Source organism: Octopus bimaculoides, chromosome 4 (genome assembly GCF_046866305.1).
Source record: "Octopus bimaculoides isolate indiv1 chromosome 4, ASM4686630v1, whole genome shotgun sequence".
Classification (NCBI taxonomy): domain Eukaryota; kingdom Metazoa; phylum Mollusca; class Cephalopoda; order Octopoda; family Octopodidae; genus Octopus; species Octopus bimaculoides.
The window spans coordinates 109,666,292-109,685,831 of NC_142931.1; the positions used below are offsets into that span (position 1 = coordinate 109,666,292).

At 37.2% G+C, this 19,540-nt stretch overlaps 1 protein-coding gene across 3 annotated transcripts in view; it reads right to left on the reverse strand.

Moving 5' to 3' along the window:
* Positions 1 to 10,622: 10,622 nt before the first annotated feature.
* Positions 10,623 to 19,540, reverse strand: part of LOC106880546 (cullin-1) — a 77,378-nt gene continuing 68,460 nt past the window's right edge. For all 3 annotated transcript variants that reach the window (XM_089351169.1, XM_089351171.1, XM_089351170.1), the window contains exons 19-20: positions 18,671 to 18,784; positions 10,623 to 11,528 (exon numbers count right to left, since the gene is read on the reverse strand). In XM_089351169.1, the coding sequence (XP_089207295.1) occupies positions 11,448 to 11,528; positions 18,671 to 18,784 (195 nt within the window). In that variant the 3' untranslated portion in view covers positions 10,623 to 11,447. The remainder of the gene's footprint in view (positions 11,529 to 18,670; positions 18,785 to 19,540) is intronic.

Consider the following 19,540-nt stretch of genomic DNA (forward strand, 5'->3'; position numbering starts at 1 on the left):
TGTGAATGAAAAAAAAAACAGGATGAAGCAATTTAATGAATGATATTAATGAAATAATTACTCTTTCGATCAACTACCTACATTCCATAAGTCTGCTCGAAAGCAGCTAACATGGCTATTACGCCACACACACACAACATCATCATCATCACTTTTGAATACACGAGTTTAATAACTACTCAATAATAAATAATTACTGTTATGTCGCCTACGAATAAAATAGATTAAAAATATTCGTTCAGTTTATGAGCTGCAAACCAAGCAGGATCAGACAAAGCGACAACGAAATAAGCAAAACGTGTACCTGACGGAAGAATGTAACAATGAGTCTGACGAGACCTAAAACTACTGTGATGAAAGACCATATCTCTCTCTCACAGTTTTAACCGAGAAAATTGCTTTGCAGCAAGATTGAATAGCTTCATAAATGCAATTAAGTATTCTGCTATATAAGGAGTTATCAAAATTATTGCCAACAATTGAAAGCTCATAAACCCAAATAGTTACACCATACCGATAAAGTATTTGCTTCAAATTTTGGTACAAGGGCAACAACTTGGGGTTGGGGAGGAAGGTTAGTCGAATTACATCGACCTCAATGCTCAACTGGTAATTATTTTATAGGCCCAGAAAAGATGAAAAGCAAAGACGACCTCGGCGGAATTTGAACTCAGGCGTAAAAACTGACGAAATGCTGCTAAGCATTTTGCCCGACGTGCTAACCATTTCACTAGCTCGCAGCTTTACATACAGATAAATATTGGTTTCAAATTTTGGCACAAAGCCAGCAAGTTTGAAGGAGGGACTAAGTCGATTACATCGACCCCCAGTGTTTAATTGGTACTTATTTTATCGACCCTGAAAGAATGAAAGGCAAAGTCTACCTCGGCGGAATTTGAACTCAGAACGTAAAGATGGACGAAATGCCACTATGCATTTCACCCGGCGTGCTAATGATTCTGCCAGCTCGCCGCCTTCATACAGATAAATATTAATCAGAATAATTAATGGTATTCACCCGTAACTTTTTGAGGGTTTCCTTTGTCTCGTAATTAGAATCATTACAAGAATATAAGCGCAGGCGTGGCTGTGTGGTAAGAATTTTCCTCCCCAACCACATGATTACAGGTTCAATCCCACTGCATAGCCTCGGGCCGACCAGAGCCTTGTGAATGAATTTAGTAGACAGAAACCGAAAGAAGCCCGTCGTGTATAATGTGTGTCTTTGTGTCCCACACAACCGCATGACAACCGGTGTTGGTGTGTTTACGTCTCCATAACCTAGCGGTTTGGCAAAATGGAACCGATAGAATAAGTACTAAGGTTTTTATTTTTAAAAAAATGTATTGGGGTCGATTCGTTCGACTAAAATTCTTCAAGGCGGTGCCCCAGCATAGCCACAGTCTAACGACTAAACCATTTAAGAGATAAAAGATGTACACAACACGTGTTTTTAATGTAAAGAATAACATGGACGAAAACACAGCGGTTGTAATAATGGCTTCTGGTCTAGGCATAAACCAGAGGTAATTAGTCGATCCAAGTACAGGAATAACACCAGCTTTCTGGATTTTGATGGTCCTAATCAGGAACCTCTTATAATCCACACTAATTTACGAGCAGGAACTTCAAAATCTCGCGGCTACCAGACAAGTTCATTGATGCAGAGTAGTTTTAATGAACTTCTGTCATTTATATTTCTTTTATTTATTCCAGTTGTTTGACAGCGGCCATGCTAGAGCACAGCCTTGAAGGGTTTTAATCGAACAAATTGACCCCAGGACCTTTTTTCTAAGCCTAGTAATTAGTTTATCGATCTTTTGCCGAACCGCTAGGTTACGAGGAAACAGAGACACACTATATATCTCTCTCCACCCCTACACTAAGTTACGGGGACGTAAACACACCAGCATTGATTGTCAAGTGATGTTGGGAGGACAAACACAGATACACATACATACATACATACATACATATATACATATATACGACGGGCTTCTTTCAGTTTCCGTCTACCAAATCCACTCACAAGGCTTTGGTCGGCCCAAGGCTATAGTAGAAGACACTTGCCCAAGGTGCCACGCAGTGGGACTGAACCCGGAACCATATGGTTCGTAAGCAAGCTACTTACCACACAGCCACTCCTACGCCTATGAACGGCAGAAATATATATATATACGACAAGCTTCTTTCAGTTTCCGTCTAACAAATGAACTCACAAGGCTTTGGTCGGCCCAAGGCTATAGTAGAAGACACTTGCCCAAGGTGCCACGCAGTGGGAACCATATCGTTGGGAAGCAAGCTTCTAACCACACGGCCACGCCTACGCCTATACAGATATCTGTGCTTATGTACAGGTATCTGTATTTAATTTTAAAATTCAAATAAATTTAATATTTGATTGTGTTGACTAAGGTGGCTACGCCTGGTTCGGAAAAATATCAGTAATCCGGAAAAGCCACCTTCAAACCAAAGGTTCCGGAAAATCGACGCTGTATTTGTACTAAACCGGTAATCTTCAAAATATATATAAAATTGAGAATGCATGTCTGTGTCTCTGTGTGTGTGTGTGAATCCCTAAAATTCCAGAACTACACAACCAATTTCCTTCAAATTTTACACATGCCTTACTTGGGGCCCCGGTTGTGTTTTAGTCAAAAACAAATTTTAACTTCTTGCATACTTCCAGCCCACAGCAACATCATATCTCCTCCACTATTTAAGTATTACGTGTCAAAAGTGAAACAAAAACACTCATGTCATTCGAACCGGAATCTCAAAAACATTGTCACCTTACATCTCATTCTCATTTAAGTACCACGACAGGCAAATAAAAATTACTTGTTTATTTTAAAGACTTGTGGAGGATTGAAAGGCAAAATTAACCTCAGCGAGAATTGAACTCAGTACGTAAAGCACTGAAACGAATACCTCGGAAGTACAGTAAAACATCACTTGACAAGGACTCACTTTACGAGACCCCTGGTTTACGAGTTTTACTTTTCAAGCACAAGATCCAAATTTTGAACGAAGTGCAAAAGTTCCTACTACCATAACAAATGTTTCTGCGTGTTACCGAGAAATTTATAGAGAGCGAAAAAAAACTTCTAAGCAAACAACTCTAGACTCGTTTTTTAAAAAGAAATCTACAAGTTCGCCTACGAGTGCTTGTGAATCGGCAATCGCGTCTACAAGTGATGGTGTGTGTGAGTCTAGTGCGAGTGGAAGTAATTCAGAAAACGATTATAATAATGATATTTCTTGTTATAAATGATTTTGACATACTTTTTACTTTACATAAAATGCTCTTTGCATTCTACTGTTGTTTTATTGCCATTTATTTAAGAGTATTATAAATTTTATAGGTAAAATATTTTTCTGAGAACGAATTACAATTTGTAACATTGCTACTATGGGAAATTATTGCTCTGTGTCACGAGTTTTCGTTTTACGAGCGGTCTCCGGGAACAAATTAACTCGTATATGAAGCATTACTGTACTTTCTGACGTAAGCAAAAGGCCACAATTTGGTAAGGAAAGAACTAATCGATTAAATTAACCTCAGTATTTCACTGACACTTTGTTATCGATCCCGAGAGAGATTAAAAGTAAAGCTGACCTCGGCGTAATTTGAACTCAGCACTAAAAGAGGTAATGTTCCTACTCTAGAAACAAAGCCTGAAATCATGGGGTAGGGGAAATCGATTACATCGACTCCGGTGTTCAACTGGTGACTTATTTTACTGACCGTGAAAGGATGAAAGGAAAAATCGACCTCGAATTTGAACTCAGAACGTAAACAGCCGGAAGAAATACCGCTAAGCGTTTTGCCCGGCCTGTGCTAACGATTCTGCCACCTCGCCGCCTTTGCATAATAATAATGATGATGATGATGATGATGACTTCAAATATTGGCACAAGGCCAACAAGTTCAAAGGTGAAGGAATGTCGATTACATCAACCCCCATATTCAAATGGTACTCGTTTCCTCCACCCCGAAAGGATGAAAGGCAAAGGCGACTACGGCGGAATTTGAACTCAGAACGTAAACACGGACGGAATAACGCTAAGCATTTAGCAAGCCGGGTGAAATGCTTAGCAGTATTTCGTCTGTTTACGTTCTGAGTTCAAATTCGGACGAGGTCGACTTTGCATTTCATCCTTTCGGGGACGATAAATTAAGTACCAGTTGCGTACTGGGGTTGATGTAATCGACTGGCCCCTCCCCAGGGCCTTGTGCCTAGAGTAGCAAAGAATAATATTTTCTACTATAGGTATAAAAATACAAATCCTGAAATTTAGGGTGAGGGAGATAATCGATTACATCGGCTCCAGAGCTCAAATGGAACTTATTTATTTCATCAACCCCCCAATAATAATAGAAGCAGTAGTAGCAGCAGTAATAAGCAAGTGATGGCAACAGTAATAAGACTTGGATTTCGTGAGGAGGGAGACAGTCGGGATCTTGTTCAAAACGGGGGCACCAGTATTTTCTTAACGAAACACTTTGAAACTTGGGACACTGGTAGAATGTGTCATATAAAACATCTTTTTCTCTTAGTCTTCTTAACAAAAAAACGTACATCGCAAGTTATTTCATGTTAAAGTTGTATTTCTGTAATTTCAACCAATGACTGACGTCCATTCAGCCGAATGTATTAAGTGCTGACTACGTAAACAAACGATTCTGGCGGTGATAAAATTATTATTTCCTTGTCAAAAAATGGCTGAAGCATATTGCAAGTAGGGTTAGGGTTAGGCAGTAGCTAATAAACCTTTCATACAGTTCAGGCAGATGTTAACGAAATAAACACGCGTGAAAGAAAATGAAAAAAGCAAATGTTGTACACATACAGTTCAGGCAGATGTTAACGAAATTATAAATGGAGATTAAATACGCTTTACACCGCTTAAACTGTCAAAAGAGTAAGTATAAACAGCTGAATACTTGTCAGTGATTGGTTGAAATTATCGAAATAAGACAATTTTTTACATGAAATAAATTCGAATACAAAATTTTTTTTCTGTTCTATAACACAAAATGGGTCTTTTTTAAAACGGGGGCCACATTTTTCATTAACGAAACAATTTGAAACTTGGAACACTCGTAGAATGTGTCATATAAAACATCTTTTTCTCTTAGTCTTCTTTAAAAAAAAAGAAATCCCTAAGTTATTCCATGTTAAAGTTGTCGTATTTCTGTAATTTCAACCAATCACTGACGTCCATTCAGCCGATATACATTAAGTGCCGACTACATAAACAAACGATTCTGAAACAATTCTATCGGTGATAGGGTTAGGGTTAGGATAAAACAGCAAATTTAAAAAGAAAAAAGCAAAACGAAGCTATGGAAATTAAATACGCTTTACACCGCTTAATCAGCCAAAGGAGTAAATATAAACAACTGAATACTTGTCAGTGATTGGTTGAAATTATCGAAATAAGACAATTTTTTACATGAAATAAATTCGAATACAAAAATATTTTTCTGTTCTATAACACAAAATAGATAAGTATACGAAGTTTGAAAGTCTTTCGGTACCAAAAACACTACGTAAAACATTAATGAAAAATGTGGCCCCCGTTTTAAAAAAGATCCCACAAAATAGATAAGTATACGAAGTTTTAAAGTCTTTCGGTACCAAAAATACTACATAAAACATTAATGAAAACTGGTGCCCCCGTTTTGAACAAGATCCGACAGTCGATTACATCGACCCTAGTACTTAATTTATCGACCCCGAAAGGATGAAAGGCAAAATCGACCGCGGCGGAATTTGAACTCAGAACGTAGCGACGAGCGAAATACCGCTAAGCATGTTGTCCAGCGTGCTAACGATTCTGCCAGCTCGCCGCCTTGATGGCAGTAGTAATAATAATGTTCCAATTATACAAAGTTTGTAAACAAAAACAACGCCACTAGAATGTCTACACATTTGCTAGTTACAATGACCTGGATTAGAAGGTATTAAATTAATATACGAGATAAGGAAATAGGACACAACATAATAACTAGGTTATTTCCTAGAGTCAATGTTTGCGTTGCTTCTCTCTCTCTCCCCCCCCCCCCACACACACACACATGGCTCTTAAGAGTTCGTAAGTTAAACCTAAATCAAGAAACAGCAGCAGATAAAGTGACAATGTAGAGTTCTCTTTTTTTTTTCCTTTTATTTTTTATCATTCCTTTTACCTGTCTTTTAATTAAAATATTTTTACAAACTAAATCAAGAGAAACAAACAATGTTTTATGATGTAAAATCATAAAGAAAATCATAAGGTTTTCTACTAAAACATATATACACATACATTTTATACACACACACACACACGTGTTGCGGCTATAACAACAAAACAACAATATTTACGTGTATGATAAAGGCTCGTGTTTCATATACTGAAGCAAGGACTTTTTTTTATATATTCTTAACACCATTTACCCTAAACACAGTACAGGACATCTATTACACAACGGCGATACTTCATTCACTTTACATCCTAAATATATAATATATATATATATATATATATATATATATATATATATATATATATATATATAACATTATATATATGCATATACAAGCATATATATATATATATACATACATACGTACAAGTATATATTTACGTGCATATATATATATATATATATATATATATATATATACATACAAGTATATATTTACGTGCATATATATATATACATATATATATATATACACATACATACAAGTATATATTTACATGCATATATATATATATACACATTTACATACATAAACTAAACATATATATATACATATCAACACACACACACACACAAATATACACATGTATACATATTTACATAGACACAAACAGCCGTACACACATACAACACACGGATACGTGAATGGATGGATAGACAAACAGACAGACACACACACACTCTTTCTCTCTAACATTCAATGGTAGTAACACTAACGGCAGAGAATAAATTGTTGAGTAATCCACAGGCAAGTGTATCGTTAACTACAGAAACAACAATACCCTGTATAGCACAGGACTAGTCTCTTCAATTGTAAAAACTCTCTCGCACACATGCATGCATGCATGCATGCATATGTGTGTGTGTGTGTGTATATATATATATATATATATATATGTTAAAAGTTAAGAGGTTACCCCAAAACGATTGCCAGTTTGCTCTGTTGGGTTTTCAAAATATGTTATTCAGCAGTTAACATATAAATCCTATAAAGTTAGAGGAATATTCCGTTGGGTAATTCTGAATATATTTCCTTAATCATATAGGTTTCCTTGAGTATAAATACAAACAATATCAAAAATAAGGTATTACTCCGAAGTAGCAATAGCATTATCTTTAATTCTATAATTATATACCACCTTTTAAGACCAACACAGGTTGCACTGATTAGTAATCGTTGCAATTGCAACCCTGCTATAAAACGGTGCAGTCTCTTCAGGGTCTCACCTTGACATCCCTCAGTATGGCCGTTCAATGGTTTTCTTTTATAAACCCTGCGTTGTATAGTTTAGAGCTGTCCATTAAGTCAGACGCAAACAATCTCTATTTCAAGTTCTTACTGGATAATCATTTTCAGTCTATCATTTCAAAACCTTGAATAGTTTAAATGATAATTATCTCATGAGCAAGCATCTCAATGCTTGCTCCTGTCTAGAATTTATTACATTACCCTCGGATGTGAAAATCCTGTAAAATTCTTCTAACCATAAGTCACATCTATTGATTCCAGATTTGAAAGAGTTTGTAGTACAAATTAATTCCCATTTAATCGTATAGTCCTTGTTACTGTCCTTACAAGACCAGATTAATTTGCTAAGATTCATTTGGAACCTTTAATTTTTGTCTTTGAACGAATTCAAATGATTTGCTAGTCTACTCTTGAAATTTAATGATGTCTCACCGATGTAACTATACATTTATATATTACATTTTTAATTTTACATTTATTTTCCACGTAACAGGGTTTCGCTTAGAACAACTGCAAAGATAGGCTTCTAGATTTCCCTCAGATTTAGTCTCAATTTGATCATTCATTGTAGAATTAAATTCATTTCTACCAAGTTCTTTATTGCTATTTGCTCCATTAGATAACGTTACCTTTGTTCTATTTCTAGCTGAATTTTTATTCCACTTGACAATTATTATGTCAAATTGGGTTGTTTCCCTTCCCACAGCATTTAATTTCTTAGCGTCCCTTTCTATTTGAGTTCCTTTATTCCGTTTGAGTTATTTTGCTTCGAATTTATTACGCCATTCTGATTGTAATCGCTTTTTTTGAAATTTCGATATTATTTCAATATTAGGTGCTGCTATAATTTATGCAATATTACGGCTAAGACAATAACCTGATATAATCCTATGTCGATTAAAAATTTTGTAATATTTGTGATTTCTTGGAAAATATATTTGAATTGCTATATTAAACAATTTGGAAAAATTGTAATTGAGCCGTTTACCAAATGAAATGATTAACTATAGAGTATTCTTCGAGTTAATATCATAATTTTAGCGTTTATACACGTTTATACAGACCTGGAACCAACAGATGTGGCTTATGTTAAGAAGAGTCTTACAGGATTTTCACATTCAAGGGTAATGTAATAAATTCTAGACAGGAGCAAGCATTGAGATGCTTGCTCATGAGATAATTCACATTTGCGAAGTATAAATGAATAATTATTATTTAAACTATTCAAGGTTTTGAAATGATAGACTGAAAATGATTATCCAGTAAGAACTTGAAATAGAGATTGTTTGCGTCTGACTTAATGGACAGCTCTAAACTATACAACGCAGGGTTTATAAAAGAAAATCATTAAATGGCCATACCGAGGTATGTCAAGGTAAGACCCTGAAGAGACTGCACCATTTTATAGCAGGGTTGCAATTGCAACGATTACTAATCAGTGCAACCTGTGTTGGTCTTAAAAGGTGGTATATAATTATAGAATTAAAGATAATGCTATTGCTACTTCAGAATCCTTATTTCTAATATCGTTTATATATATATACATATATATAACACACACACATACATACATACATAAAAACAAATATACACAAATGCATGTATATAGTAATATTTAAGATACACACACATATTCATGATATACACATACATATACACTATATACACACATACATACACACACACATATATATACACACAAATGCACACATACATGCATACATACACATATACACATACATTCACACATTCATACATAGCCACATCTATACTCTTATGTACACATACATATATATACATACATATACATACATACACACATACACACATAAGCACACATACATACATATATATACACACATACAGACATATATACACACATATACATATATATATACACATATACATATGTAAATATATAGACATACATACACACACACACACACATATACACACACTATATATACACATACACACAGACATATATATATACACACACACACACAATATATATATATATATATACAGAACCAAATGTGGCTTTTTGTATCGTCCTTTCTTCAGTGTGGAAAGGGGTGGGGGGTGAGGAATTAAAGGAGTCAGTCAAAGATGAGAAAGCCGTGTTCATATAGGTTGGCTTTATATGTTTTTGGTATTAAAAGGGATTCCAAGCCTTGTTTCTCTGAGCAGAGTCTCTACAATGAAATTAAAGAAAGCTATCAGCAAAGGCAGTGCCGAAGTCAGATATTGATTGTTGCTTCCCATCAATCAAATGTTCTTTATATTAGATACAACAATAACAGTGTGTGTATGTGTGTGTGTGTGTGTGTGTGTAAGACACCATTGTCTTTTTTATTTCAAGAGTTAGTTTTGCTCTTTTGGGGATTTTTTTTTTTTTTTGCTATAATTTTATTTACATTCTTACTTTTAAGGAAATTCTCAAAGAGAAACTGTTTTGTGTTTTATTGCAATTTTTGAAAAAACAAGCCAACCATTTCTGAGCTAACTTTCATAAATTTTTGGAGGAGGCGGGGTCTTTTTCTTTTGTTCTTTCCGCAAACCCCATGAATTTAAAAATTTACCACATCTTCAAACAATATTAGGAAAGAAAAAATTAATTCTTTTGTCAAGGCATTCTTCAATTAATGATTTGATTTGATTGTTAACAGTGAATATCGTTTTGGTTTTGAGATTTCGGTACAAGAGCATAAGATATCCTGGTGTTGTTATGTAATACAACTTTGGGTTGAAGAAATCGACATGTATGTCAAGCAAAAATTTTGCCTTCAGAAACCAGTTTTAAAGAAGTTCTATCAAAGAAAAACCACAAAAGAAAAGATTAATCCACATGGGACAAGGCCACTGTTCATCACATCATATTGTTGTTATTAGGTACCGTAGAATTTCTTAATTTCTTATGTTTTATCAACCAAGAGACAGTGTGGGATAAGGGTAAAGAGAGGGAAGCAAAGAGAGAGAGGGGTGAAGAAATGAACAGAATGACACAGAGAGAAAGGAATTCTCAAAAAAACCAATACCCACCTAGGAATATGGAACAATCTCCCAAGAGAATTGCAACGCATTAAAATGAATAGCAATAAACAGATTGAGAGAAGGAAATAGCTTTGCTTATATTTATTTTATTTTTTGTCTGTTTGCTTTGTTTTTTTGGATGTTTTTTTTTTCTTGGTTTTTGGTTTATTTTCTTTTGTTCGTAATTGGGTATTGAACTGGCTGGGTTCTAATTATATAAAAAAGATCAAGAGAGGAAAATAGTACCCAAGACAGTCCAAGACAGTGAGTGGACTATATAAGATCTGTGGAGCCAGGGAAAGAGACCAAACATTTCTCACAAATGAACAGTGAGAAGAATAGAAGAAATTTCAGCAAAGGTGGGAATGTTTCCATTCAAGAAAAGCACAGTTCAGCAAATACAGGAATGTTTTCCATTGTACGAGAGCGCATGGAGAATTAAAAAAAAAAAAAGATTTAAAAAAATTAAAAATAATAAAAAAATACCAGCTACATCTTCCTCGTTTCAAGGAATGAGAAAGCAATATAAATTAATCCATTGATAATTTTTACAAGTTTGTTTTCAGAAAAACATTTTTTTTTTCTAAACAACAACGGGAAGTGAAGAGAGAGGACAGGAGCAGTATTGTAAAATGCTCAACTCCATTGCTGGAACAACCAGCCAATCAACAAACCAACCAACCAACCAACCAACCAATAAATGCTCTTGTTTGTTGCGATGCTGGTCTGCACAACTTGAAGAAAATGACACTGCTTTTCAGACACAAAAAACAGAACTGGAGTCAGTTTCTTTTCTGCTCTTCTCCTTCCTGCTAGTAAAGCCGATGACAGCAAAGATCCAGCAATAAAGTAGTGTTGTTATTATTATTAACTGGCTAAATTAAAAACTTCATCTGCACTCAGACACAGGAACTAGGCTAGGTAACTGTAGACGTCTTTTTGGCCATCGACTCTCTCCAAATATTCTTTCTCAATAAGATTATCGATGCATTTCTGGAAGAAGAAAAAAGAAAACAAGACATCATTCAACATTGCCATCATCATAGTCGTCGTTATCAATATCACTATCACTTTTCAAAGTCCAATTTTCCATGCTTGCATGGGTCAGACAGATTTTCACACTGTAAAGTGGTTGTGTGCATGGAAGGGTATCCAGCCCTAAAAACCATGCCAAAACTGACCTCACCTGTGCTTGTGCCACATAAAAAGCACCAGACCACTCTGCTGGGTGGTTGGTGTTAGGAAGGGCATCCAGCCGTAAAAACCTTGCCAAAACAGACACAGAAGTCTGGTGCAGTCATCTCTGTCAAACCATCCGTCCAATGCCAGCATGGAAAACTGACATTAAACAATGATGATGATGGTTTTCTATGGCCTAATATGGTTCCTGTTACCAACCCTCATGCATTTACAAGCAAGGTAATATTTCCATGTGACTAATGTTCTTTGCAGAATATTGGAAATCAATGACACTGCTTACATGACAATAATACCCATTTACAATTATCACACCATGTCAAGACAGGTAGACAATCTATACCAGCTTGTACACACACGTGGGACTTCTTTCAGTTTCCATCTACCAAATTGACTCACTAGGTATTGGTCAGCCAGAACAATAGCAGAAGACACTTGCCCAAGGCTGCACAGTGGGACTGAACTCAAGACCATATGGTTGGGAAGCAAGTAAGCTTACTAACTAGCAACATTTGCACCTTTAGATGTTAATAGAAATTCTTTAAATGACCAATTCATTTTGACAGTTTTTATGAAGATCAATCTTATTAACAAGTAATGAGAAAGTAGATTATATTATAACTTAAGAGATAATCCATTCAAATTAATGCATATACATAGATATGTATGTATCCATGCATATAGGATGTATGTGTGTGCATGCATCTCAGTATATTTGTATATATTTTTAGGTGTATCTGTGTGAATGTGTCTTCTTGAAGTTATAAATATATAGCTGTATAGTAAGAGGTTTGCTTCCCAACCACAAGGTTCTGGGTTCAGTCTGTGTGGCACCTTGGGCGTCTTCTACTATAGCCTTGGGTCAACCAAAGCTTTGTGAGTGGATTGGTAGACAGAAACTGAAAGAAGCCCATTATATGTGTGTGTATGTGTCCCAACTTTGTTTGACAACTTGTGTTGGTGTGTTTACCTCCCCATACCTCAGTAGTTCGGCAAAAGAGACCAATAGAATAAGTAAAAAAAAAAAAAAAAAAAAAAAGGGTCCTGGGGTCAATTTGTTCAACTAAAACTCTTTGAGGCAGTGCCCCAGCATAGCTGCAGTCAAATGACTGTAACAAGTAAAAGAAGATATATATATATATAGGGTCATAGTGACATATAAAGGTATGTGTACATGTGCATTAGGTTTTAGAATATACATCAGGCTGGTTCTTGTATGTGTGATTGTGCGTAAATGCTTTAAGTTTCCCCATACAATAAAGTAATAAATTACCCCTCATATCTTTATTTACTTAAATCAAAAACTATTTAGGCATGGGTATGTGGTTGTAGGCGTTGGAAAGCCTAGTGTAGAGATAGTGTGCTGTGCAACCCAGTAACTCTCTCTAATTCCTAGAATTCCTATTCTTACTTTACTTCAAAACTGAACACCACACATTCATCATGAAGTGAAACTCATCCTCTCAGATACATCCTTGAAATGAGTCTGGAATCTGCTATTGCTACCATGAGAAGAAACAACTACCAAGTCGTAAGAAGTAAACTTACATTGCTTCCAAATATGCTGAGTACTCTGCAAACACTTCAGTCATATTAACATATGTATATAAATATATACTAATATATATTAATATAGATAAATGTGATGGGACTCTCCTATCAAATATGACATATGAGTGTTCAGCTTTTGCCGAACAACCTGCACAAATAATCTGCTTATAATGATCAAATGTATGTGTTGTACATTAGCTCACTCCTTCAATCAAATTTCCGTTGCCTGAACAGATGCACAGTGTACCAGGCATCAGGTGTCGAATTGATCACAGAGAAACGAACTCAAGAACACAATGCACCACCCAGTCTAAGAATTGAAACCACAGTCTTCTGATCATGAAGGCAACACCTTAACCACTAAGCCACGCCTAGTGGTTAAGGTGTTGCCCTCAGAATCATGAGTATGTATTAATACATACATTGCTAGCAGTTCTGGTGTCCATCACAGACAATTTTCATCTGCCAACAATATATGCATGAGTGCTTTTATGGACCATGCATCCATTTGAGAGGTCCTCTCAAGATAAATAACACAGCATTTGGTATTCTAACACAACATATATGTTAAGTTGGATATAAAGATTGCCTTTTGGTATTAATACTGCTTCTATCACTATTAATTATTTTTTTAATAAGCTCGCTGGCTGTATGCAACATCAGTGTCTGAAAAGACATTGAAATTCTATATATCACTGACAGTGAGATTCAGCAGTTAATGTCGCTACCAGACATCTGCCGCTGACAAAACTGGACAGGGCAAAATCATGTAATCTAGCAGTTCCAGTGCCTATAGCAGACAATTCTTGTCTGCCACTGATATAAATAAGGGTGCTTTTATGCACCAAGCATCCTTGTAAGAAATCCTCTCAAGGTAAATAATGTAGTGTTCTAACACAAAATCCACAATATGTTGGATATAAAGATTGCCATTTATTAATATACTAGCAGACCCCGTGTCATCAAATATGATGGCTTATTGTAGTATTTTATTTATAAATATGGATGATAAATCAAATTAATACACCTGTGAATGTTATCTAGTGGTTGTCTTTTGAAATGTGACATCCATCATCATTTGTTACTAAGAGAACACTGGTTCACACATATATTCACATACTTCCCTTGTACACACACACATAGACTTACAGAAAGTTGAAACGCTGTTTGATTTTTCTTTTCATCATTGAATGTTCACCATCCCACTTCCATTACACACACACACACACACACCTCCCTCCTTTTTACATACACACACATATACTCACAGAGTTGAAATACCCTCACTACCAGTTTGCTATCACCCCTTCATTCTTTATTCATCTATCACCCCTTCTTTCTCATTCATATGTTGTGATGGAGAAAAACACAAGAGTATAATTATAATAAATTAATATTCTTTTCTTCTTTTACTTGTTTCTGTAATTTGATTGTCACCATGCTGGAGCACCACCTTGAGGGGTTTTAGTCAAATGAATCCATCCCAGGACTTTTTTTTTTAAAGCCTAGTATTTATGCTATCAGTTTCTTTTGCCAAGCTACTAAGTTACAGGGACATAAACACAACAACAGCGGTTGTCAAGCGGTGATGGGGGGAAAACACACACATACATAGATATACACACATAAAATGGGCTTCTTTCAGTTTCCATGTACTAAATTCACTCACAAGGCTTCGCTCAACTCAAGGCCATAGTAGAAGACACTTGCCCAAGGTGCCAAACAGTAGGACTGAACTTGAACCATATGGTGAGAAGGCAAGCTTCTTACCACACAGCCACACCTGTACCTAAATATAATATTACTATATATATATATATATATATATCATCATCATCGTTTAACGTCCGCTTTCCATGCTAGCATGGGTTGGACGATTTGACTGAGGACTGGTGAAACCAGATGGCAACACCAGGCTCCAGTCTAATTTGGCAGAGTTTCTACAGCTGGATGCCCTTCCTAACGCCAACCACTCAGAGAGTGTAGTGGGTGCTTTTACGTGTCACCCGCACGAAAACGGCCACGCTCGAAATGGTGTCTTTTATGTGCCACCCGCACAAGCCAGTCCAGGGGCACTGGCAACGATCTCGCTCGAAAATCCTACGGGAGCCAGTCAGGCGGTACTGGCAACGGCCACGCTCAAAATGGTGCATCTCATGTGCCACCCGCACAAGAACCAGTCCAGGGGCACTGGCAACGATCTTACTTGGCTTGCCGGGTCTTCTCACGCACAGCACATTTCCAAAGGTCTCGGTCAGTAGTCATCGCCTCGGTGAGGCCCAATGTACGAAGGTCTTGCCTCACCACCTCAGCCCAGGTCTTCCTGGGCCTACCTCTTCCACGGGTTCCCTCAACTGTTAGGGTGTGGCACTTTTTCATGCAGCTATCCTCATCCATTCTCACCACATGTCCATACCAGCGCAATCGTCTCTCTTGCACACCACAACTGATGCTTCTATTGTTCAGCTTTTCTCTCAAGATACTTACACTCTGACGGGTATTCACATTGACATTACACATCCAACGGAGCATACTGGCTTCATTCCTTGCGAGCTTACGTATGTCCTCAGCAGTTACAGCCCATGTTTCACTGCCATGTAGCATGACTGTTCGTACGCATGCGTCATACAGTCTGCCTTTTACTCTGAGTGAGAGTCCCTTTGTCGCCAGCAGGGGTAAGAGCTCTCTAAACTTTGCCCAGGCTATTCTTATTCTAGCAGCTACACTTTCAGCGCACCCACCCCCACTACTAACTTGGTCGCCCAGATAGCGGAAGCTATCGACTACCTCTAGTTTTTCACCCTGGAATGAGATAGAAGTTGTTTCCTGTTTGTTTACAGTCTTTATTGCACCTGAACATCTGCCACAAACAAAAACTAACTTGCTAGTTAACCTGCCTTTGATGTTGCTGCACCTCTTATGTGTCCATAGCTTGCACCGGGTACATCTTATAGAGTTACTACCTACTCCTTTTCTACATACTGAGCAGGGCCATCTACCTGAAGGGGTTTGTGTTTTATCTACCTTCCTACTTATTAGGATTTTGGTTTTAGCTAGGTTGACTCTAAGGCCCTTCAATTCTAGAACTTGCTTCCACACCTGAAACTTCTCTAGTTCTGATAGTGACTCCGCAATTAGGGCAAGGTCATCAGCATAGAGGAGCTCCCAGGGGCAACCTGTCTTGAACTCCTCTGTGATTGCCTGGAGGACTATGATAAATAAGAGGGGGCTGAGGACGGAACCTTGGTGGACCCCTACCTCTACCCGGAATTCATTGCTGTACTCATTTCCAACCCTCACCTTACTGGCAGCATCTCTGTACATGGCTCGCACTCCCAAGTTTCCTCATTGACCACCAGATAAGGGATCGGGGGACCCTGTCAAAGGCTTTCTCCATGTCAACGAAAGCCAGGTACAGAGGTTTATCCTTAGCTAGGTATTTCTCCTGCAACTGTCTCACTAGAAATAAGGCATCAGTAGTGCTTTTACCTGGCACGAACCCAAACTACATCTCATCTAAATTGATTCGCTCCCTAATTAGTTGGGCTATGACCTTCTCTGTAACTTTCATAACCTGATCTAACAGCTTGATGCCTCTGTAATTATTTATATATATATATATCTTATCAACATTAACATAATTTTGACATTCATTTTTCCATGCTTGCATGAGTCAGAAGGAATGTGCCAAGGGAACATCTATGGCTGGACACTTTTCCGGTTGTTAACCGTCACCCATTTCTAAGGTAATAATTGCCCTTGGATGGGCATGTTTTCAAGGAAGACTGGAAACAAATGACATTAACTACACAGCCACACCTGCATCTGTCTAGCATTACGAATTGTCATAACTGTAACTATGGAATGATTACTGAGGAATAAATACTATCTCAAACACACACACACACACATATATATATCTTCAGTAGTTCATATATATCCGAAAGAGAAGCACACTCTAAAACATTAAAGCAGGAATATATTTAGAAGGTTGTTTGTTAAGGCCAGTCAAAGAGTGATTATTGGTTTCACACCTATAAAGCACTTGGCAATATAGGAGACTTGTCAGATTCAAATGGCTTAGCTGTATAGGTGAGTCTGACAAGTTACCTATGCAGCTAAACACTATATAGGTGGGAAACTAATAGTTACTATCTGACTGGTGATAACAAACAACCATACATACATCAGGTGCAGGAGTGGCTGTGTGGTAAGTAGCTTGCTTACGAACCACATGGTTCCAGGTTCAGTCCCACTGCATGGCATCTTGGGCAAGTGTCTTCTACTATAGCCTCAGGCCAACCAAAGCCTTGTGAGTGGATTTGGTAGACGGAAACTGAAAGAAGCCCGTTGTATATATGTATATATATGTATGTGTGTGTATATGTTTGTGTGTCTGTGTTTGTCCTTCCCCCCCCCCAACATCGCTTGACAACCGATGCTGGTGTGTTTATATCCCCGTAACTTAGTGGTTCAGCAAAAGTGACCGATAGAATAAGTACTAGGCTTACAAAGAATAAGTCCTGGGGTCGGTTTGCTCGACTAAAGGTGGTGCTCTAGCATGGTCACAGTCAAATGACTGAAACGATAAGAGTAAGAGTAAATATATATATGTGTGTGTGTGTGTGTATGTGTGTGTGTGTGTGTATGTGTGTGTACAAGGGGGTGTTGAAATGTTTGTGGCTTTAAGAGTATCACAAAAGGCCTGGTTGGAGGTCCAAACTCTAAGTTCTTTTACAGGGCTTAAGAAAAACTAAAGTACCGTTGCAATAAAAGTGTGAATTTGAGAGGGGAATATGTTTAAATAAAATCATAATTAACTGTTCCTCCTGTAGTTTCTTTTAACCAAAGCCAGGAACTTTTCAACATCCCCCATATGTGTATGTATAATAATATATATATATATATATATATATATATATATATATATATATATATAAAGGGTAAAGACCCACTTTGGTCATGAATAATTATGAGATTGCACTAAAAAGTTACGCTCTGAGGAACAAGTCCAGGTAAGGTTGTTTATGGAAGACCAGCAGTTGCCCATGCGTACCAGCCTCCCCTCTCCACACTACTGATGTTATCCAAAAGAAAGGCAAAGGCTGATACAGATTGGCACCAGTGACGTCACAAGTCAGTCCTACAGCTGAATGAACTGAAGCAATGTGAAAAAAAAAGTCTTGCTCAAGAACACAACACACAGCCCAGACTAGGAATCGAACTCATTACCTCAGGATTGTGAACTAGACGCTCAAACCACTGAGCCATGCACCTTTATATATATATATATATATATAATGTACAACTGCTGTATAAAAAAAACCTTCTATAATTCATTAATAACATCATAAGTGACCAGTAATATATTATGCAACACCACTGACCTTGATAAGAGGAACTTTGGGTTTAAAATGTGATGACACTTGAGTACAAACTTCTTGTAAAAGGTTTTGATGCTTTAACTCTTTTCTCATCTTCATAATTCTAACAATAGCAGCCTGCAATTAGATAGGTAGACATTTAGTAATTTACTAATATACAACTTACACAGATACATATATATATATCATCATCATTGTTTTCAATGTCCACTTTTCCAAGCAAGCATGGATCAGACAGTATTTGTTGAGGCAGATTTTTCAAACAGTCAGAATGCTCGTCCTATCACCACCCTTCCTCCTTCCTCTACTTCCAATGGTCAGGCATATTTTCCATAGAAAACTGGAAACAAACGACATCATATGTATGGCAATGACGCTTATTTACAACCAACACACAATGTTAAGACAAAGAGACAGTAACACACACATACCATTTTATATATATACATATATCTCACACACCATACACACATCAAAACAGAAAACTGAGAAATTTCGTATATTTTTAATTCTATGTTGTTGTTGTTGTTGGCACTCCGTCGCTTACGACGCCAAGGGTTCCAGTTGATCCGATCAACGGAACAGCCTGCTCATGAAATTAATGTGCAAGTGGCTGAGCACTCCATAGACACGTGTACCCTTAACGTAGTTCTCAGGGATATTCAGCGTGACACAGTGACAAGGCTGACCCTTTGAATTACAAGCACAACAGAAACAGGAAGTAAGAGTGAGAGAAAGTCGTGGCGGAAGAGTACAGCAGGGTTCGCCACCATCCCCTGCCGGAGCCTCATGGAGCTTTAGGTGTTTTCGCTCAATAAACACACACAATGCCTGGTCTGAGAATCGAAACCACGAACCTATGGCCGCAAGTCC